At 33.4% G+C, this 19,063-nt stretch overlaps 1 protein-coding gene across 1 annotated transcript; it reads left to right on the top strand.

Moving 5' to 3' along the window:
* Window positions 1-3,914: 3,914 nt before the first annotated feature.
* On the top strand, window positions 3,915-15,305 carry LOC133291009 (carboxypeptidase SOL1). The gene is made up of 15 exons (XM_061489178.1): window positions 3,915-4,108; window positions 4,612-4,678; window positions 4,797-4,892; window positions 5,091-5,121; window positions 5,223-5,279; window positions 6,852-6,947; window positions 7,497-7,619; window positions 8,667-8,771; window positions 9,962-10,008; window positions 10,162-10,287; window positions 10,375-10,477; window positions 11,930-11,992; window positions 12,652-12,735; window positions 14,448-14,511; window positions 14,919-15,305. The coding sequence occupies exons 1-15, from the start codon at window positions 4,012-4,014 to the stop codon at window positions 15,227-15,229; spliced, it is 1,470 nt and encodes a 489-aa protein (XP_061345162.1). The 5' UTR covers window positions 3,915-4,011; the 3' UTR covers window positions 15,230-15,305.
* Window positions 15,306-19,063: the final 3,758 nt, after the last annotated feature.

The raw sequence follows: 19,063 nt of genomic DNA on the forward strand, positions 1-19,063 counted from the left end.
AGAGAATATGTAAGTGCAATGACAATGTTTTCACAAGATTCAGGGTTTAGAGTTGATGGGATGAAATAGCGTCTTAATGGGTTGGATTAGAGATGAAAAACGAGAGAAATTTTGGTGTAAAAAGTGGATATAAGTCGAATGAGACCAACACATATAGATATAAGGTTTCTGACGTTATTTAATCAATTAAGCATCGTGGCTTAATCGATTAAATCATGGGTGTTCTTATTTCTGCGTTTTTGAACTGTTTAATCAATTAAGCTCAAGGTTTAATCGATTAAACGAGAGCAGATGGGTGGAATGTTTTTGGGAGGGGCAAAATGGTTATTATTTATTTGTTGGAGGGTGAAAGGATCAAAAGCCCTCGTATATCTCATCTTATCTTGTTTTTTATTAATATATTATCCTATTTTTATTCTCTGCATATGTTGTATGTGTCAATAAAAAAGTTACTGTTTAACATATTAGTATATTGGAAAAATTTATAAAGTTATTTATTTATAAAAATAATTATTTCATAAATTTAAATTTGATATACTTATAAAATATTATTTATAAATTGATATATTAGTATCTAATTTTTTCAATATTTTTAAATATATTAAAAATAAGTATTTATCGTTTTAGTTGTTAAAAAATATTTATGTTTATATAAGTAATATAGAAATTTACAATTATATATCCTTTATGATTATTTTAATTGGAATTATAATTTATAAAGATTATTTTACTAAACAACTTATATATAATTTGAGCTTTAAAGTAGTTTTCAAGTTAAAAAATTATATAACAGGCAAACAATTTAAGTTCTTATTTTCAACTTTAGTTTCAAAACAGTTTTTAAACAAAAAAATTAAGCGAAATAAGTTCTTAATTGACCAAGGTAAAGAGTATGTGTACACACTTACCAAAAAAAAAGTACGTATAGATATATAGTCTCACATTGGTTGTATGTGCAACTAATGTGGAGTTTATAAGGTCTTGGGCACTCCCACCCTTTGAGCTAGCTTTTGGGGTGGTGTATCCCAAGGTTCTTTACATGGTATCAGAGCCTCGCCGACCTCCACTTTCTCTTGTGGAGTTTCTTAGCACAGGTAGGCTGGGCCTGTTGCATTATCCACGCTTTAAGCCCAAAGGGCTCTCGTGTGAGGGGGCGTGTTGAGATATATAGTCCCACATTGGTTGTATGTGCAACTAATGTGGAGTTTATAAGGTCTTGGGCACTCCCACCCTTTGAGCTAGCTTTTGGGGTGGTGTATCCCAAGATTCTTTAGCCAGTGATTGAGCCACCAAAATTACTTAGTCCATGCCAAAAAAATTAGCGGATGTCAAACACTAAATTTTATTCCTTTTAAGTTCTGCAGCCTAATTATAGTTATTTATCCACGTCTAAAATATGATTAATTTTTTAAAATAAGTCAGTGCCAAAAGCACTTGTTGAAGCCAATGTGGCTCCGCATGTAGATAATGAAAAAACCATTTGTTGTAACAATATAAGAATATTTAGTTTTTAAGTAAATTTTTTTCCACCCAGGCACTGGCGGACCCACGTTGGGTCACATGTCCGCAAGTGCGGACACAAGATTTTGCATTTTAATTTTTTTTAGCCATGTAGGTTATTATTTATCTCTTAGTTCAATAATTATAGCAGGAGTAAATATCATTTTAAGTCTCTAACAAAAAATGTGATCCCCATTTTAGTCCCTTACTAAAAATTAGTCTCGTGGAGGTTTCTAAGAAATTCAAAGTGAATCAATTTAATTAAAATCGTGGTCCCTCACAAATTCAAAAAAGATCTACATTAGTTTTAAAAAGACTAAAATAGGTCCACTTTAAATTTCACAGGGACCAGGTGACTATTTTTTTTTATAATGGACTAAAGTGGGGACGAATTTGTTGTTAGGGACCAAAAATGATATTTATTCTTATATTAGTTTGCAACATAGCAACGTACGGAAATGATTAAAACAACGTAGCAACTCAAATTGATTAGAGAGAAAACTTATTCTTCCTCCCCTGTCACATACCTATTCCCATGATTTCTTCATCCTTTGTTATGGAAACAACTAGATTATGAGTGGGTTCAAGCGTTAATTTAAACTTTTTTTACAAAAAAAAAAATCAGAGACGCTGCCCCTGAACCCCGTCCCTAAATATGCGGACATAAAGAAATTTTCCTGAGTCCGCCACTGCACCGAGGTGAACAAGTTGAGGGATTTTGGTGGGTGTCGCCACTCAAGTTACAAACCATTTCTCTAAATATTAAATCATTGGCAAATTAGTGGGAGAAGCTACAAAAGCACTTTACTCCCAACCGTGCATGTCTAGGTTCTCTCTAGTTAGCAGCAAATGTTGCTTTGGAGAAATAGGAAGATCATGAATGAGTTGAACCCAATGTTGTATACCAAACGCAAGGAATTTCTAACTTCCACTGATTTCTCTATCCTTTGTGTTGATTAATCATGTCCACTTTTGTGAGGGCTAGTCTAGGCTTAGCCTTGATACACTTCTAGTAAATATTCATTTATCTTTCTTTCTTTTTCATTCTTGTTTTACATGGTAAATGCTTATCTTTCTGCACCCAAAAAAAGAATAATTTTGTAAACCAATATGGAGATAGATATAGATATTATGATTGTTTGACCCACAATGATCCATAAAAGAAAAACCCTCCATTAAAGTTGTAAATTGTGACGGAATCTAGATTTTTAAAAAATGTTGCAATACAATCTTATCCGCTTTCAAGGCAGTTTGGTATAAAAATTTCTTACAAGTTGAAACTAAAAAGTGATATAATCTTGTAATTATCCTAATTATTTGAGCTATGTCGTTTTTAAAGCATTGTTCTCGAGTAGAAACCAATCATTTGGCAACACATGTATTACTCTTCAAACAAACAAATTCAATTGGTAAATCGAGTCATTCCAACTAGACATAAAATCAAATTAAACTGGCGAATATTGGCGATAATCGATAAATTGGAGAAGAAATCTAAACAAATAATTGATATAAGAATGAAAAAAATCCTAATATCAACTGTCAAACTTTCAAGAGTAGTAATTTGACAATGCTAATTGATTATAAAATAAATATTTTTTTTGAATATATTAATTAATAATCAATTTAAAAAAATTCAAAAAAACAACTTTTATTTATTACATTACCAAGAAATATATGAAATGATTAAAAATGTTATTTGGTTAATACCTAAATGTCATTTATCTTTTAAATTTGTGAAGGAAAAATTGTGTGTCCTTTTAAAGAACACAAACTTAGGTCATTTTAAGAGAAAAATAGACACAAATAGATGTGTGTTCCATTGAAAAATAAAGACAAAAAAAATAAAAGTATGAGTCCTATCTCTTTGTGTCTACCTTTTTCTTAAAATGACTTAAGTTTGTGTCCTTTAAAAGGACATACACTTTTTTCAATTATATGAAATAACCACATCATTTACACCAAGTTAATTATAATATAAATCCTTAAATAGTATATTTTGAAAAAAGAATCAGTTTCTAGCATAAAAAACAAGGTATTAGTATTTCTTACTTTATAAGAGATAATTTTAACTTCACAAGTACACATGCATAAAAGAATATAAGATTCATATTTTTTTTCTCTTCTCTTAATTTCACATGTTTTATATATATATATATATATATATATATATATATTAAATAATTTTATCTCCTATAACAGAAACGTTAATCCAAAAAGAAATTTAACAACCCTAACTAACATGTTTTCAAGAAGGAAAATAACATACTGTCTTCACCAAATAATAAATTAAAATCTGATGGGCCTTGGAACCTAACAAATGGGTCAACATCAGAGCCCATATATAGTAGGAAGTTGGATCTTGTAAGATACAAGCAAAGAGAGAAAAAGTGGGTACGCATTGCTTGAATATGAAAATTTGGATTTGTGAAGACACGGGAGTGACATGATGGTTACCATACCGATAAATCAGAACAAACAACCTAAGCCTGAATCCGACATCATCATCGTCACATGAAGATGAACCTGCTCTTCTCTCTTCTCCTTCTTGCTTCCACACTTACCTCTTCTCTTGCCAGAGTTCTCTTGCAAAGCCTTGTTCCTCCTTCAGGTCTTCTTCTTCTTTGTTTCTTTGCATATTAAACTATGCATCAATGCCTTGTTTAATGTTCTGTTTTTTTTTTTTTTTTTTAATCTGCTTAGGACAGGGAATGAAATGGGTAATTGGAAATTTGAGATTTTTTTTATTCTTAGCTTAACACAAGCTGAAACTCATTATTTGGCATCATGAGGAATTGAAGTTAGAACTATTTTTAAGATTTGGAGGTTTTTATTATATCATTTATAGATAATTTTTCGACTTGTTATTGTTCTGATTGGATTAGATTGTGGATATCTCTTTACCCCTTTCCTGCCTAAAATATTTTAACTTGCATCTGAATTTGTATTATCAGTTTATTTTTTATTTCATATGTTTGCATTAGAAGTTTGAAGTGGAAGATTATAACTTTGGGATTAGAATGATAGTTAGCTTGATAATACTTTTTTGTTTTAGCTTGAAAGCTAAAATTTTGAAGTTTCTGAATTCTAATGGCATGTTTATGTTGGTATTAGAAGATTTCAATAACTGTAGTAGTGCAAGGCATTTGTTAGAGGACAATGAATCTCGGGCTCATACAAGGTAATCAAGGTGGATCTTCCCCTGTATAGCTATGACGTAGTTCTTGCTATGCTCTATTGCGAATTTAACTTCAAATAGTGTTTTTTGGTTTTTATGATTTATTTATTTTCTTTAGCAGTGTTGATTTGGCACAAGGATATATGACCAATGCTGACCTTGAAAGGGCCATCAAGGAATTTGGACAAAGATGCAGCAACATTTCTAGGATATACAGGTGATTCCTCATACATGTGCTTCTTTCTTGATTATCTATCTCATAATTATGCCTCAATAAAGGACATTAGAGCACAATATTCAGCAGTACATTTTTTCATGAATAAATGAACTTATTAAAATCCAGTGCTTCTTGCAATTACTAAACTGACTTGCAATTTGTTTCTCTCTTCGAGGGATTCTTGGAATGGGCTATTAGTATTGGGAAGAGTGTCAAGGGAGTTCCACTGGTAATTTCTTTTTCCTTTTGGAATTCATTCATAGCTACCTCTGAATTAAAATAGCTTCATTTCGAGTGAATGTTGTCTCTCTTTTGCTCTCCTCCATATAGTGGGTGATAGAGATTTCTGACAAGCCGGGAGAAGAAGAGACTGAACCTGCATTTAAGGTGAGTGTTTTGCACCCAATATCAGTGAAGCAACTTGCTTATGCTTATTGTTTTATATGAATTTTATAGCTTTTGAGATACATAGCCATGTAGGATAGGAAAATATTACACAGACACATATAGAAACATTTAAAGTTAGAATATGATGACACATTGGCTGGTAGGAACAGAGACAAGAATATTGAAATAACTTTTCCACTCATTTTAATCCTCTTGATCATAGTAGTTAATTGCGCTACAATAGCGCCGCGAGCCGCGCTGTATGGGCGTTGCGGTGCCTTGCCACAAGAAACTGCATCGTGCCGCACCGGAACGCAATAGCGGCCATTTCTATCGCATTTGCGGCCAAATCGCAGCCATAAGGCAAAATGTCAATTTTGTCCTTAATTTAAATCTGTAACAGAAATTTTTTAAGGGTTTTTTAGTTTATCTGTGTCTTTTTCTATCACTTCTGCTATCTCTGCCTTTAGAAAATGTTTCTTTTTGTCATTAGTTCTGTCATATATCTATTCCGCTATTTTCGCAACCGCAACCCGCTATAGTGCTATAGCGTTTTTCGGGGTTGGCCGCAATATGCCGCAATCCACATTTGATAACTTTTCCTTCCCTTTTTCACTTCTACGTTTGATCACTACATTGAAAACAGAAAAACTATAGCGTTATATCAGAACACTACTTTATCCGGTGGCTATAACTTAAGATTCTTTTTTGTGAATTCTCCTATCTGTGTCATATTGGTTCCTTGTCTTGATATTTCGATGATGTAGGCAATTTTGTAGCAAATTTAGATTTCAAGATTTGATATTCCAATCTCCCTTCATTCTTTATTAGGAATACCAATGCATTCTGCATCCATCAAATTTCTGAACTGGCAGGATTTCATTGGGGTAAGTGGTTGAATAATTCAAGGATTTGAAATGTAAAACAATTCTTTGGCTTAAGTGTGTTAAAAAGACATATTGGTCTACACCCATCTAAAATAATGATCTCAGGAAACTTGTAATAAGATGCAAAAGTAATCTTAGGAACAACTATTCAAGTATGCCTCTCTCTCTTCCTCCTTCTCTATCAATCTATCTATCTCCTTTTTTTAATGTTTTTGACCCTGAGGTTTAATAAACTTTTGTTGCATACTGGACAATGTATTTTAGTATTTTACTCATATATTAGATATTAGAAAACGCATAACAGGAATAATTGAACTCTCTCGACCTAATAGGACTGTTTTCTTAGCATTCCTAAAATCTGCTGCTCATTACCCTTTTTTTGGGGGGGAGTGCTCTTGAGCTAATGTATTCTTTCCAGTTTTCCTTTGCTATTTTTTATTTTTTAAATTGGGAGGATTCCTTGCCATCTTCTGTTTTTGCATTCTATTTTCTCTCAATAAATTCTTTTGTTGGATTTTTTTATATATATATATTTATGGATTAGTAGTTTTTTTGCTATGATTTTTCTGCTTTGTGCCATATTTTTACTTTTGCTTTATGTCGATTATTTCCCTGAAGATTATTCTGTAGTTCTGTATTCAGCAATTCTTTCTGCAATTCTATGACCAATATAATACTGATGCAGTATATTGGAAATGTGCATGGAGATGAACCTGTGGGCCGTGAGCTTCTTATGTTTTTGGCCAATTGGTTATGTGATAACCATTTGAAAGATCCTCTGGTATTTTCCTTTCCTTTATTTGCGCAAGCATATTTTGATCTCTTTCCCCACTTTTGTTGTGACATGTCAAATATTTGCCTTCGCTGTTATTCTACGGATACTGGTGACAAAATTTTTAGAGTTATGAAGTGTTGCAATATCTACTATTGAGCACACAAATTGTAGTGACTGGCCAAAAGAAAATTATCCTACAGCCTTATAACCTCTTCATTTTTTTCCTGTATTGAAACTTCTTTTATTAAGAAAACAATAGAAAGAAAATCATCAAACCCAGGCTTTTCAATCCTGCTATATATCTACTAGTAAGATTTCATGACAATTTCCGAGGAAGGGATGCTTCATGCATTCAATTTGAAATTTCCGATGAGTGAATGTCAAAAAGATAATCTGTATTTATGTTACAAATTTATTTAATGAATAGATATGAACTATATCTCCAATATATTGGAATTCAGTTGCATTATTCAAATCTTTCAGTTTTTAGTGACGCTACTGTTATTGTACGATTCTGTCTTTACTTTTACAATGACTTTTAGTGAAATGTTTCAGGCAACATTGATTGTGGAGAATGTTCACCTCCATCTACTTCCATCAATAAATCCTGATGGTTTTAGTTTAAGAAGGCGTAATAATGCTAATAATATTGATCTAAACCGGGATTTTCCTGATCAGGTATATTTTCTTAAGAGTAATCTGCATACAATATGTTAAAAATATTGTTTCGAAGTTCATTGTTTCTATGAGATCAAATTCTAATATTCAAACTATGGGAAGGTGTGTTCTGGTTCAAAAAGTCGTTGGAAAAACTCGTTGGAAAAAGTCTTCGGTGGTCAGAACAGTGACGGACGGTGGTTCCGGTGGTGGTCGGAGGTGCTGACGTGTGCGGAAATCAATCCGAAGGAGCTTACAGCCATAGATGGCTTGCCGGAAGGACACACGGCAAAGAAAAGAAAACTCTTAAGCAGGGGGCTTAGGTTTTAAAGCGAAAACGAGGTTTTAAGCGAAAGCGGGGTTCCCAGAACAAAAGAGCTATGATACCAACTTGAATATAAAATAATATGTTGTGTATTAAGCTAATACAAAGAGTTACAATATATATAGACCCTAATGGGCTTAAGTGAGAAGCCCAGACCTAATCCAAAACTAAATAGAAAAAGAATATTTACAATTAGGAAAGTAATCTATACAAATTTAAACCAAATGTATATATATTATATTTCCTATTCTAACACGAACAATTATTGATGTTTTCACTGTTATGAATATTAGATTTTACTATTATGGTTCTAAGATCATTATAATATTTGATAACATTTATAAATGTTATTTTACTATTAGGAGTTAGGACCATGCACTTTTACTTTTTGGATGTGGATGTATAGTTGTATACATATATATATATATATATATATATTTGAATTTAATATAAATTTAAAGTTGCCTTTTCTATAAAAAAATCACTTCCCGTTAAACCTGACTAGCGAGTGTGGGGTGGAGGTAATTCTTGTACGCAGCCTTACTCTTGCATAATTGCAAAGAGGCTGTTTCCTGGATTCGAACCCATGACCTTTCAGTTATGAAAGAACAACTTTACCACTGCTCCGGTTCGCCCCATTTTTTGCCTTTTCTATATCATGTTATTTTTTATAATTACTACTATTTCTTTCTATAGATCATATGGACAGTAACCTGCTATGTCTGTCTCAAATGAAACAACAGATCTTTCCTATAAATGATGATGAGGATTCTCTGCAACCTGAAACCAGAGCAATAATGAATTGGTTGAGAGATATACGATTCACAGCATCTGCCACTTTGCATGGGGTATTACTTCTTGGAAATTGTCATGATAGTTCTCTTGCTTTTATTTTTGTGTGATGTCTACTCTTGTCTGAGTTGTTTATTTCCATTTTTACTGTTAGAGTATAATATAAACTATCAAAGAGGCCTTCACCCAATAGCTTAAGTTTTTGGGTTGAATTGGTTCTTACATGGTATCAGAGCGTCGTGTCTCAAGTTCGATCCTCACCGTCCCCCATTTTCTCTTGTGGAATTTTCTTAGCACGGGTAGATGGGCTTGTGCATTGTCCATCCTTCTAGTCCAGTGGGCTCTCGTTTGAAGGGATGTGTTAGAGTATAATATAAACTATTAAAGAGGCATTCACCTAATAGCTTAAGCTTTTGGGTTGAATTGGTTTTTACATTTACTTCTACTTATGTGGATCCTGCTATACATCAAGGAATTCTTGTTAGGCATGAGCCAACTCCTAATAAGGAGAATTCTGTATTTGTGCAACTCCCACTATTTAACCAATTATGAGTTAGAGATTAAATAATGTGAGTTGTACAGAATACAGAATAGAGCAGACTGAAATGATAGTTAGTTCACCTAGGTTTCTCAGTTGTGAGTGAGGGACTTGTACATTCTCTCTCCCCATTACTGAATAACAGAATTCTCGTTCTCCATCTCTCTGGTTTCTTTCTTTCCCTACCGTTTTTCCTGCAATTCTAGTCCATTTGCATATGGGTACCTATCAATTCTATCCTTGCTTTCATTCTGCAGTCTTTCTGTTTTCTCTATTAGAATGCACAGTGAAGAAGCAGAGTTATATGGGTATGGTTAATGGCCATACGATAAAGTTGTTAAAAGTCATTGATTACCCTTTTTTTTTTTTTTGATAAACATCATTGATTACCCTTTCAGAAATCTAGAATATGTATAATTCTGGGAGTTTTTATTTTCATATAGTTTATTTCATTTAATATTTCTTCTTTAAATGAAAACTGTATTTTAGGAGCTTTACTGAATGTCTTCTGTCTGCGTTTACATAACTTGCGTTCATTTTTTACTGAAACTCGCTTTTCTTGATTTGCATTCGATGGTTAAAATGGCCAACCTATGCGAACTAGCCCTGTATAGCTGATCTTACATTATTGATTATAAATCTTAATCAATAATTATCATATATAGATGCAGATTTGTTCATTAATGGTGCCTTTTTTTTAAATCTCAGGGTGCACTTGTTGCAAATTATCCTTGGGATGGTACCCAAGATAAAAGGTGGTAAATTATTTATTCCTGTGCATTCAACGTATTTTAATTTGCATTTTCAAACCATCTGTAGCGTATTATGTTTATGTAGAGATGTAGGATGACATGCATGTAATCTGGACTCTTGTATTGAATTTGTCTATTAATATGAATAAATTACAGGACAAATTACTATGGATGTCCTGATGATGATGCATTTCGATTCATGGCAAGTATATATAGTCACTCTCACTACAATATGTCTTCAAGCAAGGAGTTTCTTGGTGGAATTACAAATGGAGCAGCATGGTATGGTTATGTGAAAGTAGTAGAAGTTCAATGCTGAAGTCTCAATTTTTTGAATATGTTCATAAATTACAAAAGATCTCACTGCAGGTATCCTCTATATGGAGGAATGCAAGATTGGAACTATATACATGCTGGCTGTTTTGAATTGACCTTGGAAATTAGTGACAATAAATGGCCTAATGCTGCTGAGGTTAGCTCTAATTTCTGAATCTGGCAGTCTTTCAAACATATCTGTATTTGGTTGTTACAAGAGAACATGATAAAAAGGTCCCTCTGGGCTGAAAAGGAGAGTGTATTAAAGAAAAAAACTATTGCAGTTTTACCAACTGCAGCCGTCATCTGGACTAAAGGAACAAAGAATGACAAATACAATAAGTCATGGTTAAAGAAATAAAAGTTGGGAGGTGGAGTTTCAGGCAAGAAAATCTTAAAAGATAGAAAAAAAGATCCCACCTTGAACCCATGGAAACTTGAGGTGCATCCTGAGATTTTTCAAATATTCTATTTAAAGCTTCAATTGTTAAAACAAATAGCATAACATAATATGTTTGTGGCAGACATTGTCTTGTAGATCTGTCCAAAGCCACATGAATTTCCATTGACAGACAATGAAAGCAAAACTTTAGCAATACAACTTTCCATCCACTTCTACTATTTTCACGCACATCCTATCCACTCCATTACTAAAGAAAATTCTCCAATTTCCACCATCAAAGGAACAAAGAATGACAAATACAATTAGTCATGGTTAAAGAAATAAAAGTTGGGAGGTGGAGTTTCAGGCATGAAAATCTTAAAAGATAGTAAAAAAGATCCCACCTTGAACCCATGGAAACTTGAGGTGCATCCTGAGATTTTTCAAATATTCTATTTAAAGTTTTCAAAACTTTAGCAATACAACTTTCCATCCACTTCTACTATTTTCATCCACATCCTATCCACTCCATTACTAAAGAAAATTCTCCAATTTCCATGATGATGAGTTTTCTCCATATCCGTTTACACAGCAAGTATGATATGGGCTACAGTTACACAATCTAACCAGAAATCCCATTGTCTGATGCCATCATAACTTAGTTCATTTTTGGTTTCTTTTTATTGCGTTGTCTTCTGTTTGCTCTTGACCAATCAAAGTGTGAAATTAGATACCGATAGGCGCGTAGGAGTAAGGGACATAAGGCACAAATAAATACTTTACAATGCATTACAATATACAGGCTAAACTAAATAATTTTTTTCCTAAAGTAAGGATGAATCTACGGTAACTGATGACTCATCCCACTAACAGAGTTAACTCACAGTAATTACAATGATTACCAATGTAACCAATGTGGGGCTTGTGCAACAAGGAGAAAGAGGGAGAGAGGGAGGGTAGGCAAGAATTGAGTAAGGTGGAAGGGTGGGATATTCTGTGTGTCTGCAGAGTTTCCTTTGTTTTCCTGCATTGTTTTTGTGATTTCAATCTCAGCAGAGGTCTACCTCTGCTTGTAAGGAGCTTGGTCTCCATTATTTCTCCAAGTACCTATCAGATACTTGTTTTGCAGGAGTGGCATCTAGCCATCTACATATTATTGGTTATTTTTTATTTTTCACTATGAAAAGTTTCTTAGGATGACTCCTGTTTACTTATGTTAATATGCAGCTTCCTATTCTTTGGAAATACAACAAAATGAGCATGCTTAATCTTGTTGCAAGCCTTGTGAAGGTATGCTGTTTCTGTTTATATGCTTTACACCTAAAGAAATAATGTGGAATCTTTATCGTGTCCTTTTGCTTCACAATATTTAAAAAACTCTTGAATGGTTCCTGTAAAATATTGGAGAGAGAAAGTTGTAGTTGAGAACAACCTTGAGCGAATATATAGAAGTGACCAGGACCTTAGGTATCAGTTTTATTTATAAAGAGAATGAGGATCTCGATCTTCACAACCTGTTAATAATGTACACGCTGGAAAGTAAAGTTTAGAGGGGATTTCAGCACACTGAACTGGTTTCTATTAACTGCTACTGCGTGCACAATATCATTTAGCAGACAGTACCGTTTCCTTTGATTTCCAACACATCTCATTCTTCTCTTCAATTTTTAAAACATTGAAGGAAGCCCAAAAGATTCAGTTTGAAATAATTTGCAGTGCTTGAAATAAGATGTAAAATTATATTTGATGACAGTTCCATATTTTTGTTTATAGGACCTAGTTTTAAGTCTTTCTGTTAAAATTTACTTGATGTAAAATTGACCATTGTAATTATATTTCAAAATATGTGTGGGAGGTTGGTTCAAAGTTTCTCATATTTGCCTATTTTTAAGGTGTTTGTGCCAATGCTTTTTGTTAGATTGATTAGCTATTTGTTTTCTACTCTCTAGACAGGAGTGCATGGAAGAATATATTCTTCAGGTGATGGAAGGCCATTACCAGGCTCAATAACTGTCAGTGGAATAAACTACACAGTATGTCTGAAAGTACATTATAGTTTTTTCTGTTTTCCTTTTAAACTTGTTTTGGGTCTCTAATTTTTCGGTTTTTCCCCCTCTCTGACTTGTACATGTTAGGAAGTATGTATCTGCATATTTTTGTTGAATTAGATAATGACATCAGAGTTTTATGTGAGCTCCCAAGCATGCTACACTTTAACCCCTAAATGCTGGCTTTCATGGAACAAAAGGATCAATCTATTCCCATGACATGGGATATGTTCTTCTTACTTAGTTAAAGCATTAGACGTATTCTGTGCCCGTGTTTCTTCCGTGTACCTTTGAGTAGACTTTCTTCTTTTATTGAAAAAAATGGTTATGATGACAGTGAACCAATGAATCTTTGTATGGTGTTCCTAGGTACACTTGCATTCATGCTCTTTTATTGGCTTGATAGGAATCTTAATTTAAATTTATCAAGATAAGAAATGCCTATGTTAATACTTTTTCATATGCTGCATGAAGAGTAGAAAATACTGTGAAAAGGTGAAAATAATAAATTAGGTTAAATGGAGGACAAAAGAAATAGAAAATGAACAGAAGTATTAGAATGGTTGTTTTTAAAATACTAGCAAAGAAAATTGGATCTCCGCCCCTCCCCCCAACCCTGCTCTTTTTTTTTTCTTTCCCTTTAACCTTTTTGTAGGCTCAAATCTTCAAGGTCTTTTGAGGTAATGGATATCAGGACTTAGAAAGTGACTTTTACTGGGGGTGGCAATTCGTGTCGACACGACATGACCTGAATTCGACACGACACGACACGTATACACTCAACCTGAACACGATACGAATTTGAAATCGGGTTAAAACATTCTACTCGAACACGACCCGCTTTTTTTGCGGGTTGACACGACACTATATGAATAACCTGCAAACTCATAATGTGTCGTTTATTATGTGAGTTAACATGACACGACACGTCATGAATAACCTGTAAATCCTAAGTTATGTTACTTATTATACGGGTCAACCTGACATGATAAGATACAAATAACCTGTTTACGACACGACACGACATGAATAACCTGTGAAAAAATTAATGTGGATCAATTTCGAATTCGTGGGTTGACACGCGACACGATACGAATTTTTTCAGGTCAGTTTTTGTCAACCCGAACACGACACGAAAATGAAAACAGGTTGACCCGAACACAAAATTTTTGTGTCGGGTTCGGTCGTGTCATCAGGTCATGTCATATATTGCCACCTCTAACTTTTACACCTTATAGAATTGGTTCTATCTAAATTGTTTTTTTTTAATCTTCTTTGGTTAGTGACAATTGAAAGCAGCAAAGGACATTCAGTAAAATTTGAGCACGGCAAGTGAAGTGGCCTACTGCAATGATGTGTTTATTTAAATGAGCATTTCCTGTTTGATATTTTTAGAGAGTTAATTATCTAAAACGAAGTTCAAAAGAAATAAGAAGGGTTACATTTTCAAAATTTTGTAAAATTATATTCCCAGCTTTTCCTTTTCTTACAATGCTGATCTGTAGTTATGCTGAATATTCCACTGATTGATCTATTAGATTAAAATGTTTCAATTTTAAATTAATTTCATGTTTCAATTGTTAGCCTATGGATTGACCCTCTGCTATAATTCTTGACATTACTTGACAATGACAGATGTTTGATTTTGATCTTCACTTTCATGATATAATTTTGGTGTGCTAATTCTGGACCAACAGGTTAGGGCTGGAAAGACTTTTGGTGATTTCCATCGCTTACTTGCCCCAAGAGATAGATATGAAGGTATTATAATATATTTTGGATAATTTCGTTATGGTACAGATTTAAGCCTCCCCTGAAGATGATGTGAAACAATTAAATAATAAAAATGATTGTCTCAAGAGTTGCTGGACCTAGGTGGGTTCTTAAGTTGTCTGAAGTCTGAACCATGGTACAATTGATTGGCAAAAATATTACAACTTTAAAACAAAAAGACAAATAATTACATCAAATAAAAAGGCCAAGGACATTCTGGTTCCCTATTATTCCAAAGAAATGAATTCATGTGAAACTTTAGCTACATAGGTAACAATTTCCTAGATAGGATATTGATTTCATCACCACCCATGTAATAAATCCTGGTTTTTATCTTAAATTTACACATTTTTCTATTTGAGTCTGTGTAAGCAATTTCTTCATCTAAATTGCAGTAGTGGCATCCATGCCCGGCTACAAGTCAAAGAATACATCTATTTGGTTGGATGAAGGACCTATGACATTGGATTTTGTTCTTGACCCTGAAGTCAGTGTCAAAGGAAGTGTACTACAAAATGTCTATGATTGCAATTGTAACAGTAAAAGCAAACTAGAATTTGTTCAGTTTATTTGGGGAGCACACATGGAAGTTTACTTTGTTTTCATTGTTATTTTAGGGTTTTTATGCTTATTATTTCAGAGGAGAGTAAAGAAATTTTCTACAAACAGACAGTCAGCGGGGGCCAAAAAAACTCTTGTGGTTTGAGGCTTTTGATAAGTTATTTGTGTCAAATTTTGTTGTATATTAAGGTAGGTAAAGAGGTCAAACTTTTTTTTTTTCATGTAAAGAATTCTTCATATGGTTAAAGTTAATTCATATTACTGATTTTTTCTGTTCAATGAAATTAAAATGATTTCCTTGCACATATTTCTGCAGATGGCTAATTGTTACTTCATATTATTGAATGCTTCGGTTCTTGACAGGAAGAATACGATGAAAAAGAAAAAGAAATTAAAAGTACATTGCCCAATATATTCAATTGCATTAGTTTGACAACTGAAGCTTAAAAGTATCGATGAAGATTAAATAATGGGAGCCACTTGAGCTACTATGTATGGGATCTAGGAGTTTTTATGATTGGGGAGTAAGAATAAAATGTAAAGCTGACAAGTGTTATTAATATTAATGGGAGAATTAAATATCATAAGTGTTTTTGAGGAATGAGTTAACTATTGGCATTAATATTTATTATTATTATATAAATATTATTTTATATATAATAATTTTTTTTTTTAAGTTTAAGGAGAGACATTTGCCCATGTGTGTAACCTTTGCACAATTTTTTTTTAGGCACTTGGCACAAATTAAGATGTAAGAGAACAGGGACTTCAAAATTTGAAGCAAAACAAATGTTTTACGATAGTAGTTAGAGGAAAGCGAGAACGAATGGCAAATTATGATGAATTTGTGCTCAAACTGTATCGTAGATTGAGTGCATAAGATTATCTCTTAACCGAGAATCTTTGCCGACAAGTTTCAATTCATTGAGTAATTTCCTATAAAAATACGGTCATTTTATTATTCACTTTCTAAAGTTTTTAATATTATTATTAAAAAAAAAAAGATTCCGATGACTAAAGTTTATATATAATTGAACAAATTTGGAAAAAAAAAGGAAACCACCGACTATTCCCCGCCCCTGTAAATCACCAACTATAGTTTTTAGTATTATTATTATTATTATTATTAGGAATAGGATATTATGCTTATCTTTTTTTATGCCTATTTTATCTACTTATCTCTAATTTTATTATATCATAATCTAATTTAACCTTCACCCTTTTTCTCTCCTTAAAATTCTGATCAAAAGGTGTTAGAGATGCATAGGTAAAGTAGATATGAAAAAAAGTAGGTACAATATCATATTCCTTATTATTATTATTATTATTAGTTTATGAAACTGATGTTTAGGAACAGTATTTTAATGCAAATCAAGACACATGAGTGGTCTAGTGATGAAAAATTTGGTAGTTTGCGCAAAGATTTTATTGCTTTCACACAAGATTATGCGTTGCCAAAGACTCGATGCTTGGCGCAAAGATTTTACCCAAGCAAAACAATATTTTTTAAAGAAAGAGATTTTGAAACAAATAAATATAAATATCAAACGTTTAACAAAAGAAAGTCAACTGTTCATGCAAGCGCAATATATGAATAATCCAGCTCGCCATGCGAGAACTTAGAAGGGTGTTCTTGCAACCGTGCCGGCATGTTTGATTACTGTGAAGTTTAACATAAAGTCATTATAGCTTTATAAGGTAATGTAAACATGAATTATTATTATTTTTTAAATTTCTATTCATCAATTATTTCGTTAATTTGATTTAAGTACCGAATGAACAACAAAACTCTTTTTATCAAATTGTTAACACAGCTGGTTATCTAATACTAAACTCAAGACCATTAATTTTGCTAAAACAATACCGTATTAGTTGATACACGTGCTTACTGTCAAGACTCCAACACTAACATACACAAAGGATCACAGAGAGAGTTACTGAAATATTTTGTATTCTCATTCATAATTCTTCTCCAATTTGGAGGTACATTTATACAGCTATGACATCCTAAAAAAATGGAGCTACTAACAATATCTTCAACAACTTTCTACTGAATCAAATCAAATCAGAGGATTCTATCTAAACATATACAAACAGTAATTCAAATATTTATAACAAACTCTATATTTAACACTCCCCCTCAAGTTGGCGCATAGATATCTATCATGCCCAACTTGTCAATTACTTCCTTCAAACTTTTTTCGGATACGGCTTTGGTCAACATATCTGCTATTTGATCTTTGGATCTGATATACGGAGTGCAGATTATTTGTTGATCCAATTTTTCCTTGATGAAATGTCTGTCTATCTCTACATGTTTTGTTATGTCATGTTGTACGGGATTGTGAGCAATTTCTATGGCTGCTTTGTTGTCACAATACAAGTTCATGGGCTGGTTACTATTGAATCCTAACTCACTTAGCATAGTTTTGATCCATAATAATTCACATGTACCATAGGCCATACCTCTGAATTCGGCTTCAGCACTTGATCTAGCCACTACTTTTTGTTTCTTGCTTCTCCAAGTAACAAGATTTCCTTCTACGAATGTAAAATAGCCAGAGGTGGATTGCCTGGTTGTTTTATCTCCGGCCCAATCTGAATCTGTATACCCTTCTATGATTTCTTTTTCATGTTTGGCAAATAGAATACCTTTACCAGGAGACCCTTTTAGATACCTCAGAATACGGAACACTGCTTTCAAGTGTTCTTCGCTAGGTGAATGCATGAACCTACTGACTACACTGACAGCATATGCAATGTCTGGTCTTGTGTGGGAGAGATAAATTAGTCTTCCTACCAATCTTTGATACAAACCGATGTCAGCTTTAGTCTGGCCTGGATATATGCCGAGCTTATGGTTCATCTCCATGGGTGTGTCTGCAGGTTTACAAGCTAACATTCCTGTTTCTGCCAAGAGATCTAAAATATACTTTCTTTGAGACAATACAATTCCTAGTTGTGATCTAGCAACTTCATATCCCAGAAAATATTTCAGTTGTCCCAATTTTTTCATTTCAAACTCAGCAGCTAATTTTTGTTCAAGGGATTTCATCTCTTCTTCATCATCTCCAGTGAGCACCATATCATCAACATATACTATAAGGATGGCTATATTTCCTTCTTTTTTCTTGAAGAATAGTGTATGATCTGCATTACTTTGGGTATATCCAAACTTCTTCATTGCGAGTGACAGTCTACCAAACCATGCTCTTGGTGATTGCTTGAGTCCATACAGTGCTTTCCTCAATTTGCAGACTTTATTTTCGTTTGAAGATGAGAGCTTTACTCCTGGTGGTATGTCCATATACACCTCTTCCTCCAAGTCTCCATTTAAAAAGGCATTTTTTACATCGAATTGTTTCAGGGGCCAATCTCTATTTGCTGCCAGAGAGATCAAAATTCGAATTGTGTTTAGTTTGGCCACCGGAGCAAAAGTTTCTTGGTAGTCCACGCCATATTTTTGAGTGTACCCCTTTGCTACTAGTCTAGCTTTATATCTGTCGATGTTCCCATCAGCTTTCAGCTTCACATTAAATACCCATTTACAGCCCACTGTCTTCTTCCCTTTTGGCAGAGAAGTTAATTCCCAGGTATAATTATTCTGAAGTGCAGTCATTTCTGTATTTATGGCTTCTTTCCACTTGGAATCATCCAAGGCTTCCTGCACACTATTCGGAATGCACACACTAGATAATTGATTAGTAGCAAGCATACATGGTTCGGCTAAATTTTGTGTGGAGATGTAGTTGCTAATTGGATATTTTGTTTTTACTTTCGGGTCAGCTTCATACAGATGCTTTGGTATCCCTTTGGTGGATCTAAGAGATCTTCTTATTTGCATGTGGGGTATAAGAGATGAAGTAGAGTTAAGGGGAGATAAATTAGAAGTAGAAGGATTAGTGTGTACCTCGGAATTGTCATCTGGTTGCCTTTCAGGGAAGTCCACAGGAGAGATTTCAGGTATGTTAGTTAAGCA

This window comes from Gastrolobium bilobum, unplaced genomic scaffold (genome assembly GCF_033153095.1).
Source record: "Gastrolobium bilobum isolate Gb01-03AN ecotype WA unplaced genomic scaffold, APGP_CSIRO_Gbil_v1 utg8260, whole genome shotgun sequence".
NCBI lineage: Eukaryota > Viridiplantae > Streptophyta > Magnoliopsida > Fabales > Fabaceae > Gastrolobium > Gastrolobium bilobum.

Excerpts from the sequence above, each read along its gene's own strand:
- LOC133291009 (XM_061489178.1), top strand. The coding sequence starts at position 4,012 with ATGAAGATGAACCTGCTCTTCTCTCTTCTCCTTCTTGCTTCCACACTT. Across the intron at positions 10,009-10,161 it reads GATGGTACCCAAGATAAAAG|GACAAATTACTATGGATGTC; the intron begins GTGGTAAATTAT and ends AATAAATTACAG. Across the intron at positions 10,478-11,929 it reads AATGGCCTAATGCTGCTGAG|CTTCCTATTCTTTGGAAATA; the intron begins GTTAGCTCTAAT and ends GTTAATATGCAG.